Source organism: Lepisma saccharinum, chromosome 27 (assembly GCF_977018435.1).
Source record: "Lepisma saccharinum chromosome 27, izLepSacc3.1, whole genome shotgun sequence".
NCBI lineage: Eukaryota > Metazoa > Arthropoda > Insecta > Zygentoma > Lepismatidae > Lepisma > Lepisma saccharinum.
In genome coordinates this window covers 55,092,569-55,119,295 of record NC_139255.1, presented here as the reverse complement: position 1 = coordinate 55,119,295, position 26,727 = coordinate 55,092,569, and the positions used below count along the sequence as shown (strand labels likewise).

Genomic DNA, 26,727 nt, shown 5'->3' with positions numbered 1-26,727 from the left:
TTTTAGGTGAAAGTGCAGTTGACAAGGGAAAGCCACCTGCTGGAATGTTCCAGGAAAACAACTTTCTAATAGTCTGGAGGGGAGTAATTTTTGTTTATATATATTGTCCTGTTTTGTACCTTGTTACATTTTTACTTGGTACAGAGTCTGAAGAAGACCTTGCTAGAAGGTTGAAACGTTACGTTTAGTTTATGTTTTATAATAAAATAAATTTCTGCCTTGGTCAGCATATTTAGTTTTTCATATGGAAACAAGGCTTAATGGTGTTATAATTATAATTCATACTTACACAGTAATTTTGTAGCTAATAGTTACCCAGTGTCCATGCTGCCGGGTTAAGAAGAATCAGCTTTATTGTATAACGGAGTGTCTTGCTTTTCTCGTAGGCTTCTCTCGACCTGGGAACTGACAGGTTCGGCTTCGGCTTTGGAGGGACCGGCAAGAAATCCAACAACAAGCAATTCGACAGCTACGGTGAGGCTTTCGGCATGCACGATGTGATTGGCTGCTACTTGGACCTCGATGCGTTAGAAATAAAGTTCTCTAAGAATGGGAAATCCCTTGGCCGTGCTTTCACCATCCCTGCTCAGTTGAAGAATGTTGTATTTTTTCCTGCTGTTGTTCTGAAGGTATGGTTTCAATTTTGTTTTACTTATCCGGTTGTGGTGACTTTTCAAATTCTGTTTTATTGTTGTTTTTTCTCCCTCCCGTCTAACACTCATATGCTGCATGATTTTTTGTGTGGTGCACAGGAGGATGAGAGAAGTGTTTGAAACTTCGGAACTCCTTCACGCAGGTTAAACTTCACACACTAATAACCAGAGCTCAGATTTGTATGTAATTACATTTCTATTCCTTTCTAGATACATACCTTGAACAGGAAAATGTCAACATATTATATAACTTACATCCTTTTGCTTAAGTTTTACATTACATATTTTTACATATTTGCCAGGATATTACATATTTTACATATTTGCTAACTTACTTATTTACATGTTACTTCTCTCTTCATAAACTTTTATCTTCTCGTTTACTATCTAAGAAATTAAAAGTTAAAATATACAAAACAGTAATTTTGCCTGTAGTATTATATGGATGTGAAACTTGGTCCGTTACATTGAAAGAGGAACATAAATTGAGAGTATTTGAAAATAAGATCCTTAGGAAAATCTTTGGACCTAGAAGGGATGAGGAGACAGGTGAGTGGAGAAGGTTACATAATTTAGAACTACATAATTTGTATTCATGTCCAGATATTATTAGAATGATTAAATCAAGAAGACTTAGGTGGGCAGGCCACGTGGCACGAATGGGAGAGGAAAGAGGAGTTTACAGAATTCTTGTTGGGAAACCAGATGGTAAGAGACCTGTAGGAAGGCCAAGACGAAGATGGAGGGACAACGTTGAGATGGACCTAAGGGAAATCGGTAGGGATGGAAAAGAGTATATAGATCTTGCTCAAGATAGGGAAAGATGGAAGGCCTGTGTTGCTGCAGCCATGCACCTTCGGGTTTAAGAAGGCTAGAGAGTTAGTTAGTTAACTTACTTTACATAAAACAACATATTTCGGTGATTTTTCCTATTTGGTCCTTTTTCCTATATTTTTGATCTCTGAAACACGATGAAGAAAATTTGTAGCTCATGTTATGACATATTTTGTAATCAATGAGATGCATAGCTCATAGGTTACGATCATCTAAAATTTACTGCCAAGTCGAAAGACAAGCTGAAACCTCCCCCCCCCCCCCCCAAGCCCACTGGAACTGTTATTTATCAAAAGATACTGGAGTTTCTCCCCCCTCCCCTTTCTGGTTAAATATTTTCGTTTCGCTTTTAGGTTCATGCAAAGCACCTAGAAACTTGGCATCAGTGAACAAGAAAGCTACTTTCCTGTACGTAGCGATTTACACAATATGTTCCCTTGTACAAAAAGTACAAAAGTATCTACGTATTTTCATTCGATTGTTCTTTCTGATCGATGAAAACATGGAAAAGTAGCTAGTGGTTCACTCTGTAACAAAACACATGTAAGTCCTGTATACATGAATTATTCTTGTATTTGCCCCTAAATTTTCATGTTCTACAATAATTTGTGATGTGAAAAGTAATTAATAGTTGACAAAATTGGTTTCTTAAACATGTACACGTTGATGTGCTTTTTTGAGTTTATAAATTTGATATAAACTTTAATTTGAACAACTCATATCCTTAAAATTATGTTGGATATGTTCAAATAAGACAAATATCTAGCAGAATTCTTCAACTTGCTTGGATACTCTATTATTATTAATATTACATATTCTTTGATACTACATATTTAACTACATATCCTTTTGATAATAAATATTTTGATACATGTTTCATCAATTATTGTTACATATTTATGCACATACTTTGTACTTTGATATTACATAAAAATCCATGGTCTACTAATAACTATGTTAATGTGCTATTACAAGGGAAACCTTTATTTTGTGTAATAAGTATAGCTTTTAATGAAATTTAGATTTATATTCACCACTTTAACACCAAAATGCCATTTTATATACTGCTTCTGATCCTGAAATGTACGTAATTATTGTACTGATATCTTGATCTTTTATTCACCATAAATATGTGACCGTATTAATTACATATGTAAAGAGAAGCATATATTTTTTGAGACATTAAATCTCTTTTGTGGTACTCACTACAGATCCTTTAATTTCAGAATGCCGAGATGTCTTTTAATTTTGGGGCCCAACCATTCAAGCATCCTCCTGAAGAAGGATTCCTTCCTATCTGCGAGACTCCAAAGGACCTAATCAAGCACTCTGACATCACTGGAGGTGGGAGTGCTGGTCCTTCAAAACAGGCAAAGAATGCCCCACAGGCAATCATCATTGAGGTACTTTCAAGTACATTAATTACTACGTAGAATAATTTGGTTTTGGTTTTTGTATTCTTTGATGGCAAGAAGAAATTTGACTTTTCGTTATTTCAGTTTCTCTGTTGGTGCAAAAGGTCATACATGTTTTTAATACTTTATACAGGGTGTACACGATGAACCTCCGGGGTTTCAATGCAATGTAGAAAAACAGAAAATAAAGTTTCGACAGTCCAGTATTTTGTATTTGGTGCCATATACGCTCAAGTTTGTGTTTTTTTTTTTTTATTATTTATTAGTTCACACACAGCTCTGTCGTCGCTTTTGTGAAACTGGCATCTTCTCGAGAGAAAGCACATGCTGTGTTATGGTTTGTGGAGTCAAAATCAATTGTTACAGTACAGCGTAAGAGCACCAGGACAAGGTACAGAAGTTTTATGGAAATGGGGAGTGTGTTGAAGCCAGAGGGAGTAACACCACGCGTCTCCAATGAGACAGTTGAGCAAGTTCGTGATGTTTTCGTCTGCAGCCCGCGGAAGTTGATCTGGCTGCTAAAGGCTGAAACTTTTCCAGATAGTTGGATGAGGCGATGGGGCCCTATCCCCAGGCCACCACATATCACTCCTCTGGACTTCTTCCTCTAGGAGTATGTTAAGGATGCAGTTGCTGCCGTTGATACCATCCTTGACATCGTGCTGCAGTGCACGTGGCAGAAAGTGGAATACCGGCTGGACATTCTTCGTGTCACAAAAGGTGCTCACATAGAAGTGTGTTAATTTTTTGTGAGAAACTTTTTGAGTTGCTCTTTGCAATAAATTACCAAAAAATGTGCAGGTGTGTTCGTTATAATTTTTCATCACTTCAAAATCCCGGAGGTTCATCGTGTACACCGTGTATATATTTAAAGTGAAGTTACACATGTTGCTGTGTTGTACTATTTTTTTTTTTTTTTTTAAATTATCTATCTTACAAGTGAAACTCTCCCAAATGTACTGTAAGTTCATGAATGCCTAAGCATGAAGGCATAAATATTTCATTTTGATGAAAACCTCAAATGTGAAATAACACACAGTAATGTTCATTTTTCATGTTTTTGAAAGGTGCGAGGTGCATTTTCCTATTATGTTTTGCCACGAAATGATGCGAAATGATGCGAAATGAACTGGAAAATGTGAAATAAAAGCTTGAACACGAAATTTAGGAATAATTTACTGACACTACACTTTCTGAATTTGAATTATCCTGTGAGTTAAGCTAAATCATGTGCAGTTTAATAATTTTGTTGTAAAAATTTGAGAAGCAAGAACAGATTCGATTACACAGAAATCAACTTAATACTCTGATAACTAGACTGGATTTTAAAGAGAAAAATTTTCCTCTAAAAAGTACAAGAAAAGGGAAAATTATTGCCAAAAAAAAAGGTATTCCACTAAACATACTATTTTAAATGAAAGTGCAATATACACCATTCATATACAGGGTGACTGGTAATTCGATGTATTCCCTGAAAGGGGTTAAAGTCGAGACAATTTGCAATAAATTTGACCATATGATACCCCGTCCGAAAATTAGTAGTTTTCGAGATAATCGAATTTCAATTGTTTTTTTTAAAAAATGACAATTTTCCACATAAAAAGATGAATTGAGAAAAAGCTACTCATTGTATGGAACTTATTTCAGCGTTTTCTGATAGCTAACAAATAAGTGGTTCCTTTAAAAAAAGGTTTTTCCCAAATAACAATCACATGTAAGTAACGGGTGGGTCTAAACTTACAAGTCATGATAAAAAAATGCACTCTTAGTTTACTTGGCAACGTATTAATAACAAAAATGGTATGACACGAAGCGTACAAATTACGTAAATTACTTTCTTGTGTCATCTGCTATCCAACAAGGTACAAATGTTGCTAGCATTCACATTTGTGTACAAGAAATAATACTTCATTCATCTTCATGTGAATGGAATCAATGAACAATTCATTTAAAGAACATTACACGTCTTGCTCAAAGTGGGCACCTCCGTTACGAATGCAGGCACGCAGGTTTTTACGAACATTTTGTTTACGAACATTTTGTCTCGTAACTCGTGATGTGATGGTGCCCTTGATGTGTTGACCAGCTGTGAAGATCCTCTCCCTGAGTTCTTCTTGCGAGTTTACCGGTGTCTTGTAAACTAATTCTTTCATGTGGCTCCAAATGTAGAAGTCGCAAGGCGTCAAATCGATCGGGGGATCGAGCTGGGCAGTCATCAAGCTGATAAATCATGTCAAGTCTTGTAGCTAGAGGCGCATCGTCCAACAACATTGCCATCCTATTCCTCAAAAAAATGTTCATAAGTGATGCCATTTAAGATTTTGGGCAGGAAAAATGGCTCGATCAAATGATTGTTCATGACGCCCATCCATACTATTGCCTGGGCGTGCGACATTGTCTGGATGAAAATTACCCAAAGAAATGGATTGGCCGAGGCGGCCCGATTCCCTGGCCGGCTCGATCCCCCAATTTGACGCCTTGCGACTTCTACATTTTGAGCCACATGAAAGAATTAGTTTACAAGACACCGGTATACCCGCAAGAAGAACTCAGGGAGATGATTTTAACAGCTGGTCAACACATCAAGGACACCATCACATCACGATTTACGAGACCAAATGTCCGTAAAAACCTGCGTGCCTGCATTCGTAACGGAGGTGCCCACTTTGAGCAAGACGTGTAATGTTCTTTAATTGTATTGTTCATTGATTCCATTCACATGAAGATGAACGAAGTATTATTTCTTGTACATTAATGTGAATGTTAGCAACATTTGTACCTTGTTGAATAGCAGATGACACAAGGAAGTAATTTAAGTAATTTGTACGCTTCGTGTCATACCATTTTTGTTATTAATACGTTGCCAAGTAAACTAAGAGTGCATTTTTTTATCATGACTTGTAAGTTTAGACCCACCCGTTACTTACATGTGATTGTTATTTGGGAAAAACTTTTTTTAAAGGAACCACTTATTTGTTAGCTATCAGAAAACGCTGAAATAAGTTCCATACAATGAGTAGTTTTTTCTCAATTCATCTTTTTATGTGGAAAATTGTCATTTTTTAAAAAAACAATTGAAATTCGATTATCTCGAAAACTACTAATTTTCGGACGGGGTATCATATGGTCAAATTTATTGCAAATTGTCTCTACTTTAACCCCTTTCAGTAGGGTGACCAGACACGTACATTCAAAAAAGAGGACAGAGCAGGCGAAAAAGGAGACAAAGTCATAGAAAAGAGGACACCGCAAAAAATGGCACCACATTTGCCATTACTCACAATTTAAGCAATATTAAAAAATCTTACCAACACTTTGTTCACAGATACTTTTCAGGTGATCTCTTTCAATAACTTCCTCTTACCTTTAAGCAACGAAAGGAATCTACTAATCTGTTATTTAACAAATGACAAAGAATATCTACAATTTGAAGCACAGATTTTTTACTCCTTTTCTAATTCTTGGATATTAGAATGAAATATCCCCACAAGTGAATGCAAATGTAACAAGTAAGATTTATTTTAACTTATTTCCAAAAACAGAATAAACATTTTAGGTCGTTTGGATTGTTTCAAGAAATATGATTTTAATGCCAGGAACATTTCTAGCACTCTTTCAACAGCAGAGGAGAGTGACAGCCAGCTTACACTTACCTCATATTTGTTTCTTCCATGCTTTTAAAAGACTAATATTTTCTTGCAAGATCATTGTTGAATTTACACTTTCGCTTCGTTATTTCAAGAATGTTAATATTACTCATTAATCAAAATTCTCACTACGCGTTTCTGTATCGCCTATGTATAACTCGAAAAGGAACTGGCCGATCTACGTGGCGTAGTGGTTAGCATACCGTGCCACAACGCCAGGGGTATCGGATTCTAATCCCGGGCCAGGTATCGGTGTTCTATGTGAGTGTCCCTTCATCAAAATCGTCATATCATCGCTTATACCCATCTTCGTGATTAGCCAAAAGGGACAGAAAACCGAAGTAAAATAAACCAAATAAATCAATCGAAAAGGAACTGCACAGAGTCAGTAGTTAGGGTGTCTGACTACCATGCGAGAGAGAGGTTCGATCCTTGGCGGGGGATTTTTTCTACCGGTATTAAGTGGATCCCTGGAGGAGACTCGGGGGGGGGGGGGGGTAAAGGAGGCGGCCAGGCACTTGGTGCTGATCACATCACCCCCACCTCCGACCGTGATCAAGGAAGTGTGGGTGCCTAACTCCACACCCCCCCTATACGCCTTCATGGCTGGTGCAAAGCACAGGGGAGCACTTTACTTTTACAGACTATGTGCGTTCCTGCAGTCTCAAAGGGCGAAGCAACGAGTTAGAATAATACTAATGACTAGGGTATGAAATTTTGCCTATTTCATTTCTTTGTAGTAAAACATAGGCTTTAATGTTTAAAGTTCGTTTCATGGTGTTTGTAGTCCGAAAATACATTTTTATAGTGCCTGTAAATGCCTATTTTGAGGGTTAGTGCTTATTTCGCTTAATCGTGCCAAAAAATTGATATTCTGCAATTTTTGCATACTTCAGGATATTATTACGTGCCTTTGGCTTTCCCTATATTGGAGAAGGCTTTGTTTATGTTATCTGGTATTCGGCAGATTTGAGGGTCACAATTGGAACACTGTTTACAATTTTTGTCACAATGATGCAAATTGTTTTTTCATCATTTGTTCAAATCCGCATAGTCGTAAGCACAAACTTCTTTTGTGAGAATTACTTTAACTGACGATTCCCAACAAATGTGAATTTCGATCAAAAGAGTATTAATAGTTTGTGAATCATTAGCGCACTTTTATGTATAAACTGAAGTGCTAATACAGTATAACTGTATATTGTAAGCAGAAAATTGAAGTAAGTTCACATTCATTGCCCATTTTAATGTTGTTGTTTTTTTTTTTAATTTTAGGGTGCCTATTTTCGTGCATTTTTTAGTATATAGTGCTTTTTAAGTGCCTACTACCATCATTTTGGTGCCTATTTGAGAGGTTTTTAGTGCCTATAAATCCGCTCCCTGCTAATGACTCAGCCGGGAAAGTGATCGTGTTCAGATCCCAGATACTACGTGGACATTGTTCCAATACTTAACGCACCCCAAGTGATATGATGATCGTTGTGTGTGGCAGCATTTTCTATGCAGCACAATTGCTATGGTCGATGTCATACTCTTTCCAAAAAAGGAGGACATTTAACGATTTCTAAAAAATCTGCCCGGACTCCGGACAGACACCTAAAAAGGAGGACATGTCCGGATAAAAGAGGACGTCTGGTCACCCTGCCTTTCAGGGAATACATCGAATTACCAGTCACCCTGTATAAAAAGAGATACATTAAATTTCGTATTAATGTATCCATTTTTATATATGAATGGTGTATATATTGTGCTTTCATTTAAATAGTATTTTAGTGTAGTGCAAAAATAAACTATAGTCCTTTTTCATTTCCTTTTGTTTGAAGGTAAAGTACAGCGAATAATCTTACCACCAGTTTCGATGAAATCTTCCTTGCAACAGCTTAACACATTCCATAGCTTCCTGCCACTTGTACCTCGCTTCACCATTTCACTGACTCAATACTGTCATCATTGTCACACAGTTAAGTTAAAACTATTCTAAAAAAAAATTCACAATGGAAGTCTAAATCTAGGAGATAAGTACACTTTCAACCCAGCAGGCATGTCGCTTACAATGTGTTTGTTGCTGCATAAGCCCAGATCGCATTGTTGCAACAATCGCTGCAAGGTACTCCCAACACTCATGGAGGGAAGGGAAGGTGGAAGGTGATTGTTCTTTCTGTCCTCTAAGCTGCACCAAATAGACAATCGTTGAATGTTTTGTTCAGGGGGAAAAACAGCTGTACAAAAAGTTTGATTTCTTGTCAATAAAGGGACCAAGGAAGATGTTTTAAGAAGAGAATGTAGGCTGAAAATCTAGTCAATAAAGAGATCAGAAAGGAACATGTTTCAAAATGAGGGAAAAAAGCAATGTTTGCTGAAAGGGGGAAGTGAAAACCATGTAATCTTGTTAGTAGAAGATAATTGTCAACAGTGTTTTTATTTATTCCATGATCCGTGTTAAAAAATAAAGAAGGAATTCCCTTTAAAATCCGGTCTCTGCTGATAACCACATAAATGTGCTATTAGAAAGGAAATGTTATTTTGTGTAATAAGTATAATTTTCAAATCAAATTTAGGATTATATTTACCATTTTAACACTGAAATGACATTTTATATACTGCTTTTGATCCCAAAATCTTGATCTTTTATTCACCACACGTATGTGGCGATACCTGGACAATGTAGTTTGTTATCACAAGACTTCTTCCATCATGGAAAACCTGAAAAAGTAGGGAGATCAATTTTGAGTGAATTTTAATTGAAAAGTCTAGGAAATTAAATTTATTTTAAGAAAAGCTACTCAGAAAAACTAGAGTTGTACATGAGAGGGGAGAAGGGGAAGTACTCATCTACTATTTCAGTTCTATATGGCCTCCTCGTGGGTTATACTCCATGAGGCCTTAGAAAGATCTCTTCGCGGGCTTGCAGCAGACGACAATATGGGGGAGTGGCTGCGAGAACCATTCAGGTCCGCGAATGAGCGAGCCTGGTTGCCACAGCTATCTCACTGCACCCTTCTGGAAGGGTGAGTGACCTCTGCCTCTTGCTACCTCGGCCTGTTTATTCGGCTGAGGAGCAGACGATACGAGAGTATCGAGTAGTGTGCGAGCGACGTCTGCTGTTAGCCCGCGAAACGCTCTTTCTAAGGCCTCCTGCAGTATAGTTGTTAGCACAGTGAACTTCGTCAGGTGTCCTGGTTCAAATTCCAGTGTGGGCATGGGTGTTCGTTGTGAGTGTCCCTTGATCCATTTCATCATATCATCATCACCAGGGCTCGAAAAATCCCAGTCGCCAGGTCGCCAAGGTGACTAAAAATTTCAGCCTGGCGACTGTGATCTTTTGCTGTAATATTGCCGTTTTTTTAAGTTTGCACGCACGAAATTTTGAAGATTCTAAGTTCAAATTGCAATACAGCGAAAGATAGCAAATGTTTTTTTTTTTATCAACGTTGAGAACATTTCATAGAATCACTAACTATTCCTTACTCTTTGTCCCCGAACCCCTCCCCACCCCATTTCCAGCTTTCTCACATGATTTAGCGATGTTTTTAATACGATGATGCTCAACTTCATATAGTATGCGCAATTGCTAGTAGGTGGTTCCGTGGCGCCCAGAGGCATCTCCTGAACGCATGCGTCAATTGTGGGAAAAAGGACAGCTTGCTCTGCGACGACATTAATGAGCATTTCTACCGTCTAATTTCATCATATACGAGAAGTATTAATTTTACACAAGAGCGCTCAACTAAGTTTATAGTACATTTCTTGGATCTGAAGTGAAAGAAAGTAATAATTATTTTCCCACAATTGAAACATGCATCACTTCAGATCCAAGAAATGTACTATAAGCTTAGTGGAGCGCGCTCGTGTAAAATAAATACTTCTCCTATATGAAGATGCTCATTAATGTCGTCACAGAGCAAGCTGTCCTTTTCCCCACAATTGACGTATGCGCAACATGCACTGCATGCGTTCAGGAGACGCCTCTGCTGGCGCCTGATTTTCAGAGCTGGCGCCTAGCTCTGAAGAAGGTTTTTCAAGCACTGATCATCACTCATCCTCATCGTCATGATTAACCAAAAGTGGCAGAGAAGTGATGCTAATTAAATTAAATCTAAATCAATTAAAATGAAATTCATATTTGTTGGTTGTCTTGTTATTATCCTTTTCTTTTGTACCACTTGTTAGCTAATCGTAATGATTATGATGAGAAATGAAAAGATAAAATTGGTGAAGGGACACCTACACCCAGGCTGGTATTCAAACCCAGTAATTTTGGTGACAAGATCAAAAGACTACTACTACCACTGAGCCGCATTTTGAATTGTTAGCCTACTGTTGTATTTTGTAAGTGACATTGCTTTTTCATACAATGTGTATTTCCCTCTCGTAGCCTTCTCGGGAGTTGGCAGAGCAGACTTTCAATCAGATCATAAAGTTCAAGAAGCACCTGGATAACCCAACCGTCAAAGAGCTGTTGGTCATAGGTGGCGTTAGTGTTAAGGACCAAGTTGCAGCTTTAAATGCAGGGGTAAGTGTTTACTACTTGAGGTATATGGTGCGGAAGTGTTAATGTAATTAATTAGCTTTATTCTAAAGTATGCACACACCCACGCACACACCCACGCACACACTCTTTTACTTTTATTTCATTACTGCTTTCCAAATTGTTATGAACCTCCACATTAGTGTAGTAACTGATGCCTAGGGGCATGCATATTTCGTTTTTGACAAAAAAAAAAACGAAATGAAAGGTGTGATGCATTTTGCTACCATGTTTTGTCACGAAATAATGTGAAATGACCTGCGAAATGCAAAATAGACTTTTAAACACTAAATTTAGGGTTTATTTACTGACGTGACACACACTGTTGTCTGAATTATGCTGCGAGTTGTGCAATTCACGGAAAATTGATTAATTCTGCTGTAAATATTGGAGAAGCAAAAATGGACTCCTTTACACAGAAATAAACTCAATACTCTGATAACTTCATAAATGTGCTATTAGATGTGAAATGTTAATTTTGTATAGTTAGTGTAGTTTTTAAATCAAATTTAGGATTATATTCACAATTTTAAAATCAAAATGTCATTTTATATACCGCTTTTGATCCAATTTTTCACCGCTATAACACCGAAATTTTATTTTATTAACCACTTTTGAACCCGAAATTATTTTTGTACAGAAATTTTGCTTTTTTATTTACCAAAATTATGTGCCTCTGTTGATGCCTAATACTTTTTGGCTTGTAATCAAAGGATGCCAGGTTTGATCCCCGTCGGAGACACATTTGACTGGTTTGGATCCCACATTAAATTGTTGGTCTGTTGGAACATGACGTAGCCTTCAAACAAACTTTTATCTTTGACTCTCGCATGTTAGATCAGTGACAGTTACCATGTCTTATGATTTTTATTGTAATTAATCTGTATGTAGAGCAATCTCGGAGGCTACAGACACTTTAGAAGCAGTTTATTTAAATGTTATTTCTTTGTGATGAATAATATATAACCCAGAAAATTTACAAATAGTAGTTTTTCATCTTGTATGGCAAAATTTAGACTGACACAACTGACAATCTATGAATATACATTTTGTGAATCAAAGTTACTGGAATAATACTTGATAAACTAATTTTTTACATTCATATTTTAGAGTTTAGAATTACATGTATTACATATTCACAATCTAAAGATGTTCTCCTTTAAAGCAAAGTACAGCACATTGCTCTTCACTGGTATATAATTTTGACGATCAAGATTAACAATTTTGTGGAGTTGCTCTATAATCTGTATGCGAGGGTTGGGGCATAAGTCATGGGAACTATTTTTTTCCCCCAGGAATGCAGGACCCTCACAAAAATTTGAAATATACAAATGGATAAGGATGCTGCATGGAACTGGACAATGTATGAACAATGCAGGTGTACCAGGGTTTGGTAGGGAAGTGACAAAACATTATTATCAAAAGTGTTTTTCTACATGCTGTTCTACATGCATATATTAGTTACATGGCTACATTGGCATTACAAAAACAAAAATATAAGAAAGTCATAGCAACTACAATATAAGTATGTTTCCCGAAGAGTGAGTCGCCCAAGTAGTAGTACATTTTGTCACTAGATGGCAGTGGGAAGTACAGTTATCACACAGAGAGTGCGAGAATCTCTGTTGAGTCCACCTTTGTGCCAGATGAAAGTGAACAGTGTTGTTATGTGAAAATAAACGTTCTCTTTGGGGCAACTGCCAGAGAATGCCACAGAAACATTTACTTTGTGCCATTAGGGACAACCGTCCTTATATTCTGGAATATGCCATTATTCTCCCACGACAATGCAACGCCACATAAGGCAGTGTGTGTATGGGAGCTACTTCACCGTTGGGCATAGGAGGTACTAAAGCACCCACAATATTCACCAGATGTTTCCCCATATGATTTCAACCTCATATCCAAAGTAAGGGAACAACTGAATGGGAGTTTCCGACCCGAGAGGAAATGGCCCTCACCTGATGAGGCAGATGATATTCGAATTCTCTCACAGTGTTGGCAGTGTGTTGTGGACACACTGGGAAACTAGTTTGAAGTTTCATAGGGCACTTTATGTGCACCTCTTTTGTTTTTGTACTCCGGATGTAGCCTTGTGACTAATACATGCATGTCAGAACGATACTTTTGTTAATGATTTTTTTTTGGCACTTCCCTATCAACCCCTGACACACATGACCAGTATTGTTCATACATCGTTCATTTACGTACAGTGTCCTCTTTCATTTGTATCTTTCGAATTTTTGTTGTCGGTCCTGCATTTTCATGAAAAAACTAGTTATAATTATTTTCCTGTGGTTTACGGTTATTACAAGCATAAGAAAACAGTTTTTCGTTGTGACGTTTCAGGAGGACACACGCTCCCTTCATCAGACTTTTTTTTTTTTAATAAATGTCTGATGAAGGGAGCGTGTGTTGTTCTGAAACGTCACTACGAAAAACTGTTTTCTTATGCTTGTACGAGGCACATCCAGAAAGTAAGTTTCCCTATTTTTTTCCCGTGAAAGTAAACATAATGAGCCGTGTAAATTGTGCATGCGCAGCAGAGCTAAGACGTATCAATCATATGCCAGGCGGACAGATCCCGCCCGGCGCCAGTCGCGAGGCAGCAGTGGTCCGAAGTGGAAGCTCGTATTCCTTCTCCCGCCGCATGCCAGTAGCGAGGCAGCAGTGGTCCGAAATGGAAGCTCGTATTCCTTCTCCCGCCGCATGCGAGGTTCGGTCGGTGATAAAGTTCCTGAATGCACAAAGCATTGCGCCAATTGACATTCATCGTCAGCTCTGTGAGGTCTATGGGCCGAACATTATGAGTAAGCAGATGGTGCATCGTTAGTGTCGGCAGTTTTCGGAGGTTCGTCAAAGTGTCCATGATGAAGAGCGCAGTGGACGTCCGTCCCTCATCACTGATGATCTGGTTGAGTTGGTGCGGCAGCGCATCGTAGAGAACCGTCGCTTCACGATTACGGAGTTGAGTTGCCTTTTTCCGCTGATATCGCGATCCGTGTTGCATGAGATTGTCACGCAGCACCTGCTGTTCAAAAAATTGAGTGCCAGGTGGGTGCCGAAAAACCTGACACCCGAACACAAAATGAAACGTTCAGGAGCAGCACTGACATTCCTGCAACGGTACCATGATGACGGCGATGATTTCCTCGACAGGATCGTCATGGGTGATGAGAAGTGGATTTCGCACTTCACCCCGGAAACCAAGCAGCAGTCAATGCATTGGCGGCATAGTGGATCTCCGGTCAAGAAGAAATTCAAACAGACGCTGTCGGTACAGAAAGTGATGTGCACCGTGGTTTGGGACAGGAAGGTCATTTTGCTCATTGACTTCCTCCCCAGAGGTGAAACGGTGAACGCTGACCATTACTGTGAAACACTAAAGAAATTGCGACGTGCCATTCAAAACAAGAGGCGTGGCATGCTTACTGCAGGTGTTGTGCTCCTCCATGACAATGCTCGTCCACATATGGCTCGGCGCACAGCAGCTGTTTTGAGGGAATTTGGCTGGGAGTTGTTTGATCATCCACCTTACAGTCCTGATCTGGCTCCCAGCGATTTTCACGTTTTCTTGCACCTCAAGAAATTCCTGTCCTCCGGTGAGCGTTTTGGCAACGACGAAGAGCTGAAGACGTCTGTCACATGCTGGTTCCATTCACAGGTGGCAGAGTTCTACGACAGTGGGATCCAAAAGTTGATACCACGATTCGACAAGTGTCTCAATTCTGGTGGTTGCTATGTTGAAAAATAGCTGAACCTTTGCTGTACCTGTTGCCAATAAATGGTTTCCTGAAACTCTGTTGGTTTTTTTTTAAAAAAATAGGGAAACTTACTTTCTGGATGCGCCTCGTAATAACCGTAAACTACAGGAAAGTAATTCTAGAATGCAAGCAATGCGTACATACAAGAAAAAACTAAAAAAACTAGTTTCCAAGACCTACGTCCCAAGCCTCGTATATTACATTACATTACACTGGCCCTCCTTCCTACAGTTAATAAGTATAAATCTCTCTCCCTCTCTCTCTGTTTGTGTGTGTTTGTGTACATGCACCCACATACAACACCTTACTTATGTGGTTACTAGCTAGAAGTACAGTAAATGTTATGTATTAATGTAACCTTTTTCATTAATTAAATAAATCTTATTTTCTAAAGCGATGGTTAAGCAAAGAAAGAAAGGAAACAATGTGACTGCATTGACTTTTTCCTTCCTATATAGGTAGATGTCGTGGTTGGTACCCCTGGTCGGTTGGAAGACCTAATCTCCACTGGCCAGCTGTCCCTCACGCAATGCAGATTCTTTGTTCTGGATGAAGCTGATGGCCTCCTGAAGCAAGGATATACCGACCTGATTGATCGTCTTCATAAATCAATCCCGAAGATTACCTCAGATGGGCGAAGGTTGCAGATGGTCGTATGCTCAGCCACGCTTCATGCTTTTGAAGTTAAGAAAATGGCTGTAAGTATTTTGATTATTATTCATGCATCTCAATCTAGTTCTATTGTTACTACTTGAGTACATGTCCACATCTAACAAAATTGTTGACTGCTAATGTTGCTCACTTAGCTTAGAATGCCACTTTTTTTTCACTTCGCCTATAAAAAAGCTATTCCAAAACCAACCAGACATTACATGTGACCAATATTTGTTGCAAACCACATGTTAGCATGGCATCAGCCATAACCATGCGAAAGTTTTGTATTTCTTCACTCCTGAAATTAGTATTCTGGAAAAAAAATCTCTCAGACTTGCTTCATCTATACATTTTTGGAGCTTCTTGTACAGAGTAAGTTGACAATGATTATTATTAAGAAATATGCCAAATGACAAGGTTTCAAGAAGTAAAAACCTGGTGTAAATGTTACACACAGTTTTCAAGTACAGTGTATTTTAAAAGTTGTGGAGCTTTTGAAATGCTCTGTACAGGATGTCTGATAAAGTCACTCCCTATTTTTAAATTATTATAACTTCTTTATTTACTAACATATTATGTTGCAACTAGTGTTGTTATACAAAGGCTGTCGCAGAGAAGGTGAGACAGATTTTTTCCTGGCTTGGCAACACTGCCTATGGTTTCGGCAATAGTCGCGTCGTGTTGGATGACTCATTCTGTTTCCGTAGCAAGTTGTCACATGTTGCGAAACCACGTTAGTGAGCAGCTGTGTTGATTTACGTGGAACGTGTTTCGTTTACCCCTCCAGGTTTTTGTGTATAACATTGCTTTTCGCGATGAGTATTCAAGATGAACAGCGACATGCCGATCAAGACAGACTGAGTAGAGCCACAGTATTACCAAGGAGTCATGAGACTCTGCGCCAGCACGTAGCAAAAAAGAGGCTGCATTTGAAGAACTCCTTCATATTGCACCATGATAACGTACGCCCGCATACCGCGTGGGCTTTTCAGGATTACGCGACGAAGAGAAAAATATAAATTTTCCTGCATACAGCCCGGACCTTGCAGCCTGCGACTTTTGGCTATTTCCACTTTTAAAGACCGCTTTACGTGGTCGTCATTTCATGACGAACAAAGAAGTGATCACCGCAGCACAAGTTTTCTTCAGTTCGCTACCTGACGACGAATTTTCAAAGACATTCACAAAGTGGCAGGAGCGTATGGATGCTTGCTTAGCTGTCAATGGTGCCTATTTTGAAAAAGATGTATGTCTACTCGATATGGCTGATTCTGAATAAAAATTTTGTAGTTTGTAATTTTTTTTGTTTCATTTTAATGATTCTTGGAGGGGTCCATGTACATGCTTGTCTTTTAACTGCTACGCAGTCACGACTTTTTGACCTATTGCGCTCATTTTGGTATCAATCGGCAGCTAATGAACCAAATTTTCACCCTAGTACATTTGCTAGCCAATGGAGGTAGCTGTTTTCCTATGCAGGAATTTGTCTCGCCTTCTCTGCGACAGCCTTTGTATATTGCATTCATTGGGGTTTTGTTTCACGTGACGGAAGATGGGAAATATCAAGGGCAGCCGACAATGTGGTCATCCTTAATGATATGTTCACAAGGTGTCCCAGAAATCTGTGTGTTGGGTGGGGGTCTCATGTAAATTGCATCTCATGTTATGTTGGGTGGGAGTCTCATGTTATGCAACTGCGACAATTCTCATGAAAGATATCTCTTTCAAGCCATAGAATCCACATTACATCCAGAAATTGTTTCCTGACAACTGTGACAGGAGGACGGAATTTGCAGAATACTTTTCTGTCATTGTATATTGAGTGGCCCAGTGTGTTCACAATATTTTGTGGTCAGGTGTGGCAGTATTTCGTGTTGAAGGGCTTGTTCATCGGTACAACTATCAATATTGGGTGGGTGGGAATGGTCACATTTACATTGAGAAGACGCAGGGACGTCAGGAGATAACAGAATGATGCAGCATCACATCTTCCATACTTGTGTACCTGTTAGATTATGAAAATGTGTTGAGGATATTGGGGTTTATGCGGAGCTTCGAATTATGCCACACAAAACCTGAAGAGTGGATTGTAAAGCAATATTAGTTGGAACAGAATTGGTTAGCAAATAAATAAGTTATAATTAGGAGTAAGTGAGTTACTATTTTTTTCAGCGGAATTTACTTGTACAGTTTTTTTAACTACCATGCTCAAGGTCCCGGGTTCGATCCCCGGCCGGTTCAAATCCGGGAACTTTTCTAACTGTGGAAGCGGCCCCGGCGCCTACCCAGCGTCGAATAACATGGGTACCTGGGGGGTAAAGGCGGTCAGGGGCGTGATGCTGATCACATCACCCCCACTCACGACCGGATCAAGAAAGTGTGGGGCGTTACCCCCACACCCCCTATACGCCTTCATGGCGTGGTGCTATGCACAGGGGAACACTACCTTTTTTTACCTTTAGTTTTTTTAAGTAAAATAGTAAATCTCTTACTCCTGATTATTATCAACCACATCCTTTGTTCCCCAAACATGAAAACAAGTTATAGTAATTTAAAAATAGAGAGTAACTTATCAGACACCCTATATAGAATCAGGAAAGGCTTGAATCAGGTTCCGATAATTTCTCATTTGAAGTGGGCGTGACAGTTTGATTCCCTTTAGCCCATGGTCCAGTTGTACCGTCATTTGCTTGCTTTTTGGTGGTGGGGCTGATATCTCATTTTTCTCCAAGAGTGACAACTTGACTGGCAGATTTGGATTCAACACACAAGAATACTCCTGAAAATAATAATAATAAATAAATAAAATAACTCAAGCCATACCGCAAATCAAGGTTCAGTTACCCAGACTAGATAAAATAGTCTCTTGCATCACTCGTTTACTCGTACGCTGTAGAAACTTTAAAATTTTCCATGCCATTGCTGAATCTTTGTATTTCATCGGAGGTTTGATGCAAGCTGTGAAGTGTGGTTAAGGTTACCAGACCCTCCTCCTTTTCTTGCACATTTTAGCCTAGCCTTATCTGTGGCGTCCAGGAGGAATTTGAAAAGAAAATCATAAATGTCCTATATTTTGAGTGTCACATAATTTTAATTAAGGAAATACGTGTTTCAGCTGAACATAGAGAAATTATGCCAGTGACAAGTCGATGGACTGCAATAGTGAAATTTATTTTGAGTCACTCTTTGATGCTTGAATGGATTTTTTGCTTTGGGGTTTATACAGATGGAAGTAATCCTGCCAAGTATTTCCAATTACTATTCAATATTTTGGTTGTAAAGCAGGGGAGTATACAGAACAAAGTTATTGAACTAAAAGACCATGCCACTTCAAGTTATGTAAAGGATGACAGTAGAGAACTTCTTACGTCACGTGCCGGCAACATATTTGTTAAAACACTAAAATAACACACAAACAGCACGATAAAAAAAAATTAGCAGTTCTTCCGAGCTTTCGACTCCTTCACGGAGTCGTATTCAGGGATGGTCGAGGGAAGATGGAGTGGACGCAGTTGTAGTTCCGCTGGCATGGAACTACAACCGCGTCCATTATGTTAAGGATGTTATGTTTCGTATTATTTCACGTTATGTAACTGCTGAATGTTTGTTTGCCATTTGAGGTTATAATGTAAATGTTGAGAGTATTTTCACTAATGAGATAAATAAATTTAACATAGTCTGTAAAAGCGCTCGTACTGGTTCAGTATAATTTCAAATAGTTTGACTCTTCATAGTTTCATCAGCATATTTTGACGAAATCCGAAATTTGGATAAAAATTGGCTCCTCTGAGAAATACGACTGAAAACATGTCTAGTAACAAGTGTATTGTTTAGTATTGATTATAAGTTTGGGGATTTTGTACTTAAGAAATCACAGAAATCATGATTATTTTAAACTGGAAATGTTGTCAATTGTACATTATTATTTACTGCGAATGATTTGTGTCCTACATTTTGGGACAGCATGCACTACTTTTCCCGTATAGTGATCTGGTAACCCTAAGTGTGGTGATTCACTACCTTCACTCTTTTCTTCCCTGTTTCCAGGAGCGCCTGATGCATTTCCCCACGTGGGTGGATCTCAAGGGAGAAGATGCAGTACCAGAGACTGTGCATCACGTGGTGGTGATGGTGGACCCCCAGAAGGACACCAGCTGGCAGAACCTGAGAAAGCACGTCCAGACAGACAGTGTGCATGCAAAGGATAATGTCCGCCCGGGGAACAACACTGCAGGTTATTACTTGTTTGATTGATTCTTGAAGTGAATTGCAATTTAAGCTCTATGCGTATAATTGCTACAGGACTGTTTTCAGGATTTTTTTTTCTCTACTGTCTGTATTAGAGCTTAGCTGGTACCACTTAAGGAATGCCCATCCTTAACATTGTAGTAATTTATAGTTAGTAGAATTAGGGATAAAATTAAAATTGAAAAATATTAATAAATTTAAATTAATATGTCCTCGCCTACACCTAAGATCTGTACATATATACTAACTAGGGCTGAGCCGATACCAATGCCGACGTATCGGTATCAGCTGATACCTGTGGTATCAGTATCGGTAAGTATTGGTTGAAATTTATTTACTGATACAGACCGATACTATTCCAGCGTTTTGATCATTCATGTGGCCAGCCAAAGTGCAGAGAAACACTTACGCAGATTGTAATTATCCTGAAAATTATACCAAATTCCAAGTTTCCATTGATTTTGTACCAGTATTATAAGAAAGAAGAGAAACTGTATTTTGTGATTATGTAACAGGCATTTTTATATTCTGATGTGCTTTTTGAATATTTTGAAACAAAGGCCTGGTAAATGTGCTTATAATTGGAGTGAAATAATAATAATAATAACTGGCTCTACAGTTGGCCTATCTCCCAACTGCCAGTCTCCCTTCCACAATCCTACCTAGAGGTGTGGAGATCTTCAACCGGTAATGGGGTGACGTGGGGATCAGATTACACTACTCACTCGTAGCTCCCCAATTTTCTCATGATGGTGGGTTGCCACCGGTCCCATGCACAGGCCGAGAACCTAGAGACTGAACCCAGGGTGACTTGAACCCATGCCGTCCCGCAGTTGGAGTTCAAAGCACAGTGCCTTAGATCGCACGGTCACGGAGGAGAACGGAGTGAAATACTCGCCCATTAATATTCATCAATATGTTGGAATAACTGTTAATAGTTAAAAATTGAAGCATTGATATCTGTACGGATATCGGTTCAAAGTGGTATCGGCTTGACCTTAATATGTACACATCCCATCTTAAACAGCGGGTTCTGTCCTGATTATACTCTGTCCCAGAAATCTGCGAGTTGGCAGAGTGAAGCAGTGCACGCATCTACAAATGGTTCGTTCCCTCACCCACTCACCCTCTCGCGAGTGCATTCAAATTCAAATTTTATTTACTAAAGGGCAAGGTTCAGCTGGGTGTTCTCCCACCTGCCCCATTGGCAAAGCCCTCTCGAGTCACTGCTTGCGTAGAGACTTGTTTTTTTTCCCTCCCTCCAAAGATACTCGTGACAGAGTGTAGCTAATAAGTACATATGCCATCTAAGTCTGTGTGTACCATCCATTTCATGTTAATATTGTTCTCGTGGTGTTAATGCTCTTTTTCTTTGCATTCCTCAGAGACCCTGTCAGAGGCTGTGAAAATGCTGAAGGGAGAATATTGTATCCGTGCTATCAATGAGCACAAGATGGACCGAGCAATTATCTTCTGTCGCACCAAGATTGATTGTGATAATCTTGAACGCTATCTCAATCAAATGGGTAAGCTTATTTCATTTCACTTCAGGTGTCAATTCATATGAAATGTGGGAGGCAGAAATTTAAAATTAGGTTTTTTATTAATACCTTATTTTTACATTGACCTGCATTCAGTTTTCATTATTCCTATAAAGGGTCTCCCCGATGGCGCAGGTAGCGTCGTTGCCTTGTAATCGAGGGATCCCGGGTTCGATACCCGGTGGATACACATAGTGTTCGGATCCCACTTTAAACTGTAGGGCCAGTCCCGATTAGCCTCACTGTGCATAAAGTGCACATAAAACACCAAATCAATCAATCATTCAATTTTTCCTATAAAGCAACATGTTAAGTTTTCCTGACTTTTATATTTTCTGCTTTTTATGTTGGTCCATTAAAAATGTAAAATCAAGGCTCTACTTTATATGGATGTGTGGTTTATTGATTGATCGAAATAAAAAATTTTGGTGTGTCAACACATGGATTATTTGCACCTGTCACGTTATATGGGGTCCAGTCCCATACCATAACTAAAATCAACACTTTTCTCTGTGGACTGAAATCTCTTTACCCATGTTAAAAGCTGGGGCTTTGAAAGGAGTGCTCAGCACACACAAGGACAAAAGACAGAGCAACACACAACCCTACAGCTGATTATACTGGCCGTAGGTTCAGATGCTATAGCCTCGTTAACCAGGGTGTACTACGTGGAAGTGTTGTTTGGTTGTCTTCAATATCAATACCATCAAATTATTTAGTAACTTCAAATGATCAGTATTATATATTTTTTAAAAATAAATATATTTCTGTTTTGTTTGGTAGAGGATGTATATATATGAATTAACATTCCAGGCGGAGGTCAACATAGCCGCAATAATTTCTATTCATGTGTGTGTCTCCACGGAGACAGAAAGCCCGCTGAGAGGAAAGCTAACTTGGAGAAGTTCAAGAGAAATGAAGCCAAGTTCCTTATCTGCACGGATGTCGCAGCTCGTGGCTTGGACATTAGTGGCATGCCATTCAGTAAGTTTATCCAGAATTTGACATTTTTCTTTAGAAATTAAAAAAAAAAAAGTGTCTTTTCAAACTGATATCTTGCCTCCATAGAGTAATTAGCATTGTATGGTGCAAAATCAGGGATCTTAGGTTGTGAGTATAATGTGCCATAGCAGGTTTAATTATAAAATATTGTCCACGTGTTTGTAAAATAGTACTACTACTAATTTTTTATTTCATGTTAAAGGAAATAATAAAAGTGATAATACCGTATTTACTCATGTATAATGCACACTTTTTTCCAAAATTTTTGCCCCCAAAAACTGTGGTGCGTATTATGCACGGAATAATTCAGACAGCCAACATGAAACCGTTCAGGGTCATTCCATGATTTTGGATTGATTATCATGTTATATATCGTTGTAAAGCTTAAATCCTGCAGTTCCTGAATATGGCAACATTATTCCACTCAAGATAACGACACTAATGTGAAATGCGGTAGAAATAAGTTCATTACAAAATGAAGGAACGTTCTGATTTCTATGGTGCTTTGGGGAAAGCATAAAGAAAAAGAAAACTAACTAACTAACTAACTCTCTAGCCTTCTTAAACCCGAAGGTTCATGGCTGCAGCAACACAGGCCTTCCATCTGTCCCTATCTTGAGCAAGATCTATATACTCTTTTCCATCCCTACTGATTTCCTTTAGGTCCATCTCAACGTTGTCCCTCCATCTTCGTCTTGGCCTTCCTACAGGTCTCTTACCATCAGGTTTCCCAACAAGAATCCTGTAAACTCCTCTTTCCTCTCCCATTCGTGCCACATGGCCTGCCCACCTAAGTCTTCTTGATTTAATTATTCTAATAATATCTGGACATGAGTACAAATTATGTAGTTCTAAATTATGTAACCTTCTCCACTCACCTGTCTCCTCATCCCTTCTAGGTCCAAAGATTTTCCTAAGGATCTTATTTTCAAATACTATCAATTTATGTTCCTCTTTCAATGTAAGGGACCAAGTTTCACACCCATATAATACTTCAGGCAAAATTACTGTTTTGTATATTTTAACTTTTAGTTTCTTAGATATTAAACGAGAAGACAAAAGTTTATGAAGAGAGAAGTAACATGCATTTCCTGAATTGAGCCTACTTTTTATTTCCTCTTTAATAGAATTTTCATTTGTTAATATTACTCCTAAGTATTTGAATTTGGAAACTGGTTCAAACGAGTTGTTATCAATAATTAGATTTTGATTATTACCTAACACTTGGTTTCGCCCTGTAAGCATATATTTAGTTTTCTCTTTGTTAACTTCCAAACCTATCTCTTTAGCAGTTTTGAAAAATATTTTAGCATTATTCTTAATTGTATTCACATCATCCCCCAGTAAGTCTACATCATCTGCATATGCTAACAACTGAGTCACACCATTTAATTTTAGTCCTTCTTTAGTTTCTCTTACCTTCCTTACAGCATATTGTAAGGCAAAATTAAAGAGCAATGGAGATAATGCATCTCCTTGTTTTAACCCATCATGAATTGTAAATTTGTCAGACACATTATTACCCACACGAATTTTACTTTCTGTTTCACTGGTGCATATTTTTATCATACTAACAAGCTTCTTAGGTATTCCAAACTCTACTAATATATTATATAATTTATCTCTTTTGACCGAATCATATGCTTTTTTGAAATCAATGAATAGCTGATGGACATTTTGATTATATTCCCACTTTTTTTCAAGTGTCTGTCTGATGTGAAAAATTTGATCTGTAGTTGATCTGTTACGTTTAAATCCACATTGATAATCACCTATAATTTCATTAGCATATGGGGTTAGTCTTGTTAAAAGAATGTTAGACAATATTTTGTATTTGTTGAGAGTAGAGAAATTCCACGGTAATTACTGCAGTTCATTTTATCACCTTTTTTAAACACAGGAACAATTATGGATTCTTTCCACTGTTGAGGGATTTCTTCTTTATTCCATATTAAACAAATTAATTTATGAATTTGACATATTAATGAATTTCCACCATATTTAATTAACTCAGCTGGTATTAAACAATAATTAAAATGTATTACTGGCCAAATAATTGTATATGGAGTGTGTAAATTCCTTATGGAAGAAATTTTGTGCTGCTAACTGCTAGTTTGAGAGTCCTGAATGTGCCTTGTATAAATGTTAGATTAGTCACGGAAAAAGTATATATTTTGAAGTTACTTTAGAAAAAGTAAAGAAGGAATGAATGAAGGCCATTTCACACGATTTTTCACTTTGTAATGTAATGTTCTGCAACACCAAGAAAAGCAGTGCAACTCTGGCGAAATTCGAGCATGCACCTTCCGTCACATGGGATGCATATCAGCAGTATTTGTTGTGCGAGAAATAATAGAAAATAACTTCCTGAGCACTGCAAATCCATAATGTAATTTTGATCTCGCTTTGTACTATTACAGAATAAATAAGGTGGTTAAAGAGTGAAAGCTTTGGGATGCTAAACACAGTGGAGGGAGGGGGGAGGTGGCATGGGTTGATGACTTATTGTGAGAGAGACAAAAATATGGTAAATAAAAACTGAGGAGAGCGGTAAATAAAATGTTAGATCAGCGGTATATACCAGCGGTGGAAAAAAAGAAATTGGCACATACTTTTTCATTATGAGAGGAAACAACATACAAAAGAGCTATAAATTGATAAACTACTTCATTTTTATATACTGTACACATACACAAGTACTTAGCTGTCCAACCAAAAAGAAAACATCAACACAAAATCACTTCATTTCTAAATTGCATATCTCAAGTGATTTATTCATTGTATGTATTTAAAGGATAGCCTTGCTGTCCAACAAATAAAAAAATCACTACTGCACATACACAAACACATGTTGAAAATCACATGATGATAAACAAAATTCATTCATGACTGAACACAAATGACACCATTGTTTCCCTTGATGTGCGGGAACAGACTAATCTTATCGCTGCTACAGCTAGCAAGTTCAATGAAACTGGAAGCTGAGTAGACATTCGGGGGAAGAAAGGAATGCAGCTTGACAGGGAACGAAGTTTTCGAACTGAGATTATGTGCATGGGAAATCCCAATTTGCAGCGTCTTCCTGATGTGATCGAAGATAAAACGTTCTTCAGCTGCAAGTGGTAGGAAACTTTAGTCAAACGTTTCGTTACAAATCGACAGTTTGCGCGCACAACCTCGATTGCCGGTTTTTGCGTGATTTCTACTTAATTTGATGATATTTCACGGTTATTTCGCGAAAAAGCGTTCATTTCGTGGAAAAGCACACATTTCGCATTACTTCGCGAATAAAACTCATGCATATTTCATCATTGGGGGTGTAGTTACGTGCAGAATGTTCAAAATTGCATCTTTTTTTTTTTCTTTTCTTTTTTTTTTTTGCATTTCGCGCATCGCGAAAATTCAATGTCCCTACTTATTGTTTACACAAGAGGATATTCTCCTCTTGGTCCACATAGCAACAGATGACTCATTGAATAGGTATGATGTCATTCACTCTTGACCAGCATAGCAACAGCTTTATGACCTACAGCTAAGAAAGCCATTTCTTGAAACTGGATTGTACTGTGCATTATATAGGAGATATAATTTTTTGTAACTTTTACCAATCTTAAACCATGGTGCGCATTATAGATGCACACGCACTATACACGCGTAAATACGGTAAATGCATTGGATGCAAATGCCGACTGGTGAACTAACTTGAAATTAAGTGGACCAGGTAGTTGATAAGTTCTCATACTTTGAAACAATGATATACTGTGGGTAAATTGTGATTTTATATTCTAGGCCTAAACAAACACCTGTTTGTCATTTGTGGCCCAAACATGGAACATTGTTTTGTGTTTTTAGCATGGAACTCTTGTTTTTTGTCCCCGCTGTGGAACACTTTCTTGTGCCTAATATTGAACCATTTTGTTTTTGCCTCGGATGTGGAACACTTTCTAAACAAAAATTTGTTCAATTTGTGGGCAATTGTAGAAAAGTGGTTCAGTTCCTGATTGGATCTAATTACACTGTTTCATATCCCACTTTGTGCTGTAGGCCCTGCCTTTCTTAACCAGTGTGTTGCGTGCAACTGATAGGTAAACAAACTATTTTTTTTTACGTAGTACATCTCCTGTGTGTGCCTAATCTTCAGGAATTAACATCTCTACGCTGGGAGGAGCCAGGCAACATCAACGTCTACAGTTTTTCAAAGGCAACAGATCCTGTTGCGGTAGCACTGACAGAGACGATTCCACGCAGGTAAAACAGGTACAGTGGAACATCAGGTGAAGCCAGGCCTGCTCGCTAGCTCAGTGGTAGAGCAATGGCACAGTATGCGAGAGACCAGGGTTCGAGTCCTGGTTGAGCCTGTATTTTTCGCTGAAAATTCTACGTCGTAATCTCCTGTATGTGCCTGATCTTCAGAAACTATTTTTTGTCGAGTAAACAGAAA

At 38.4% G+C, this 26,727-nt stretch overlaps 1 protein-coding gene across 1 annotated transcript in view; it reads left to right on the top strand.

The window, feature by feature from the left end:
• Positions 1-26,727, top strand: part of Ddx1 (ATP-dependent RNA helicase Ddx1) — a 59,998-nt gene that overhangs the window by 22,572 nt on the left and 10,699 nt on the right. The window contains exons 5-11 of the mRNA XM_083113055.1: positions 387-629; positions 2,714-2,890; positions 10,925-11,062; positions 15,300-15,539; positions 19,543-19,729; positions 21,129-21,269; positions 22,098-22,268. Coding sequence (XP_082969181.1) covers positions 387-629; positions 2,714-2,890; positions 10,925-11,062; positions 15,300-15,539; positions 19,543-19,729; positions 21,129-21,269; positions 22,098-22,268 — 1,297 coding nt within the window. The remainder of the gene's footprint in view (positions 1-386; positions 630-2,713; positions 2,891-10,924; positions 11,063-15,299; positions 15,540-19,542; positions 19,730-21,128; positions 21,270-22,097; positions 22,269-26,727) is intronic.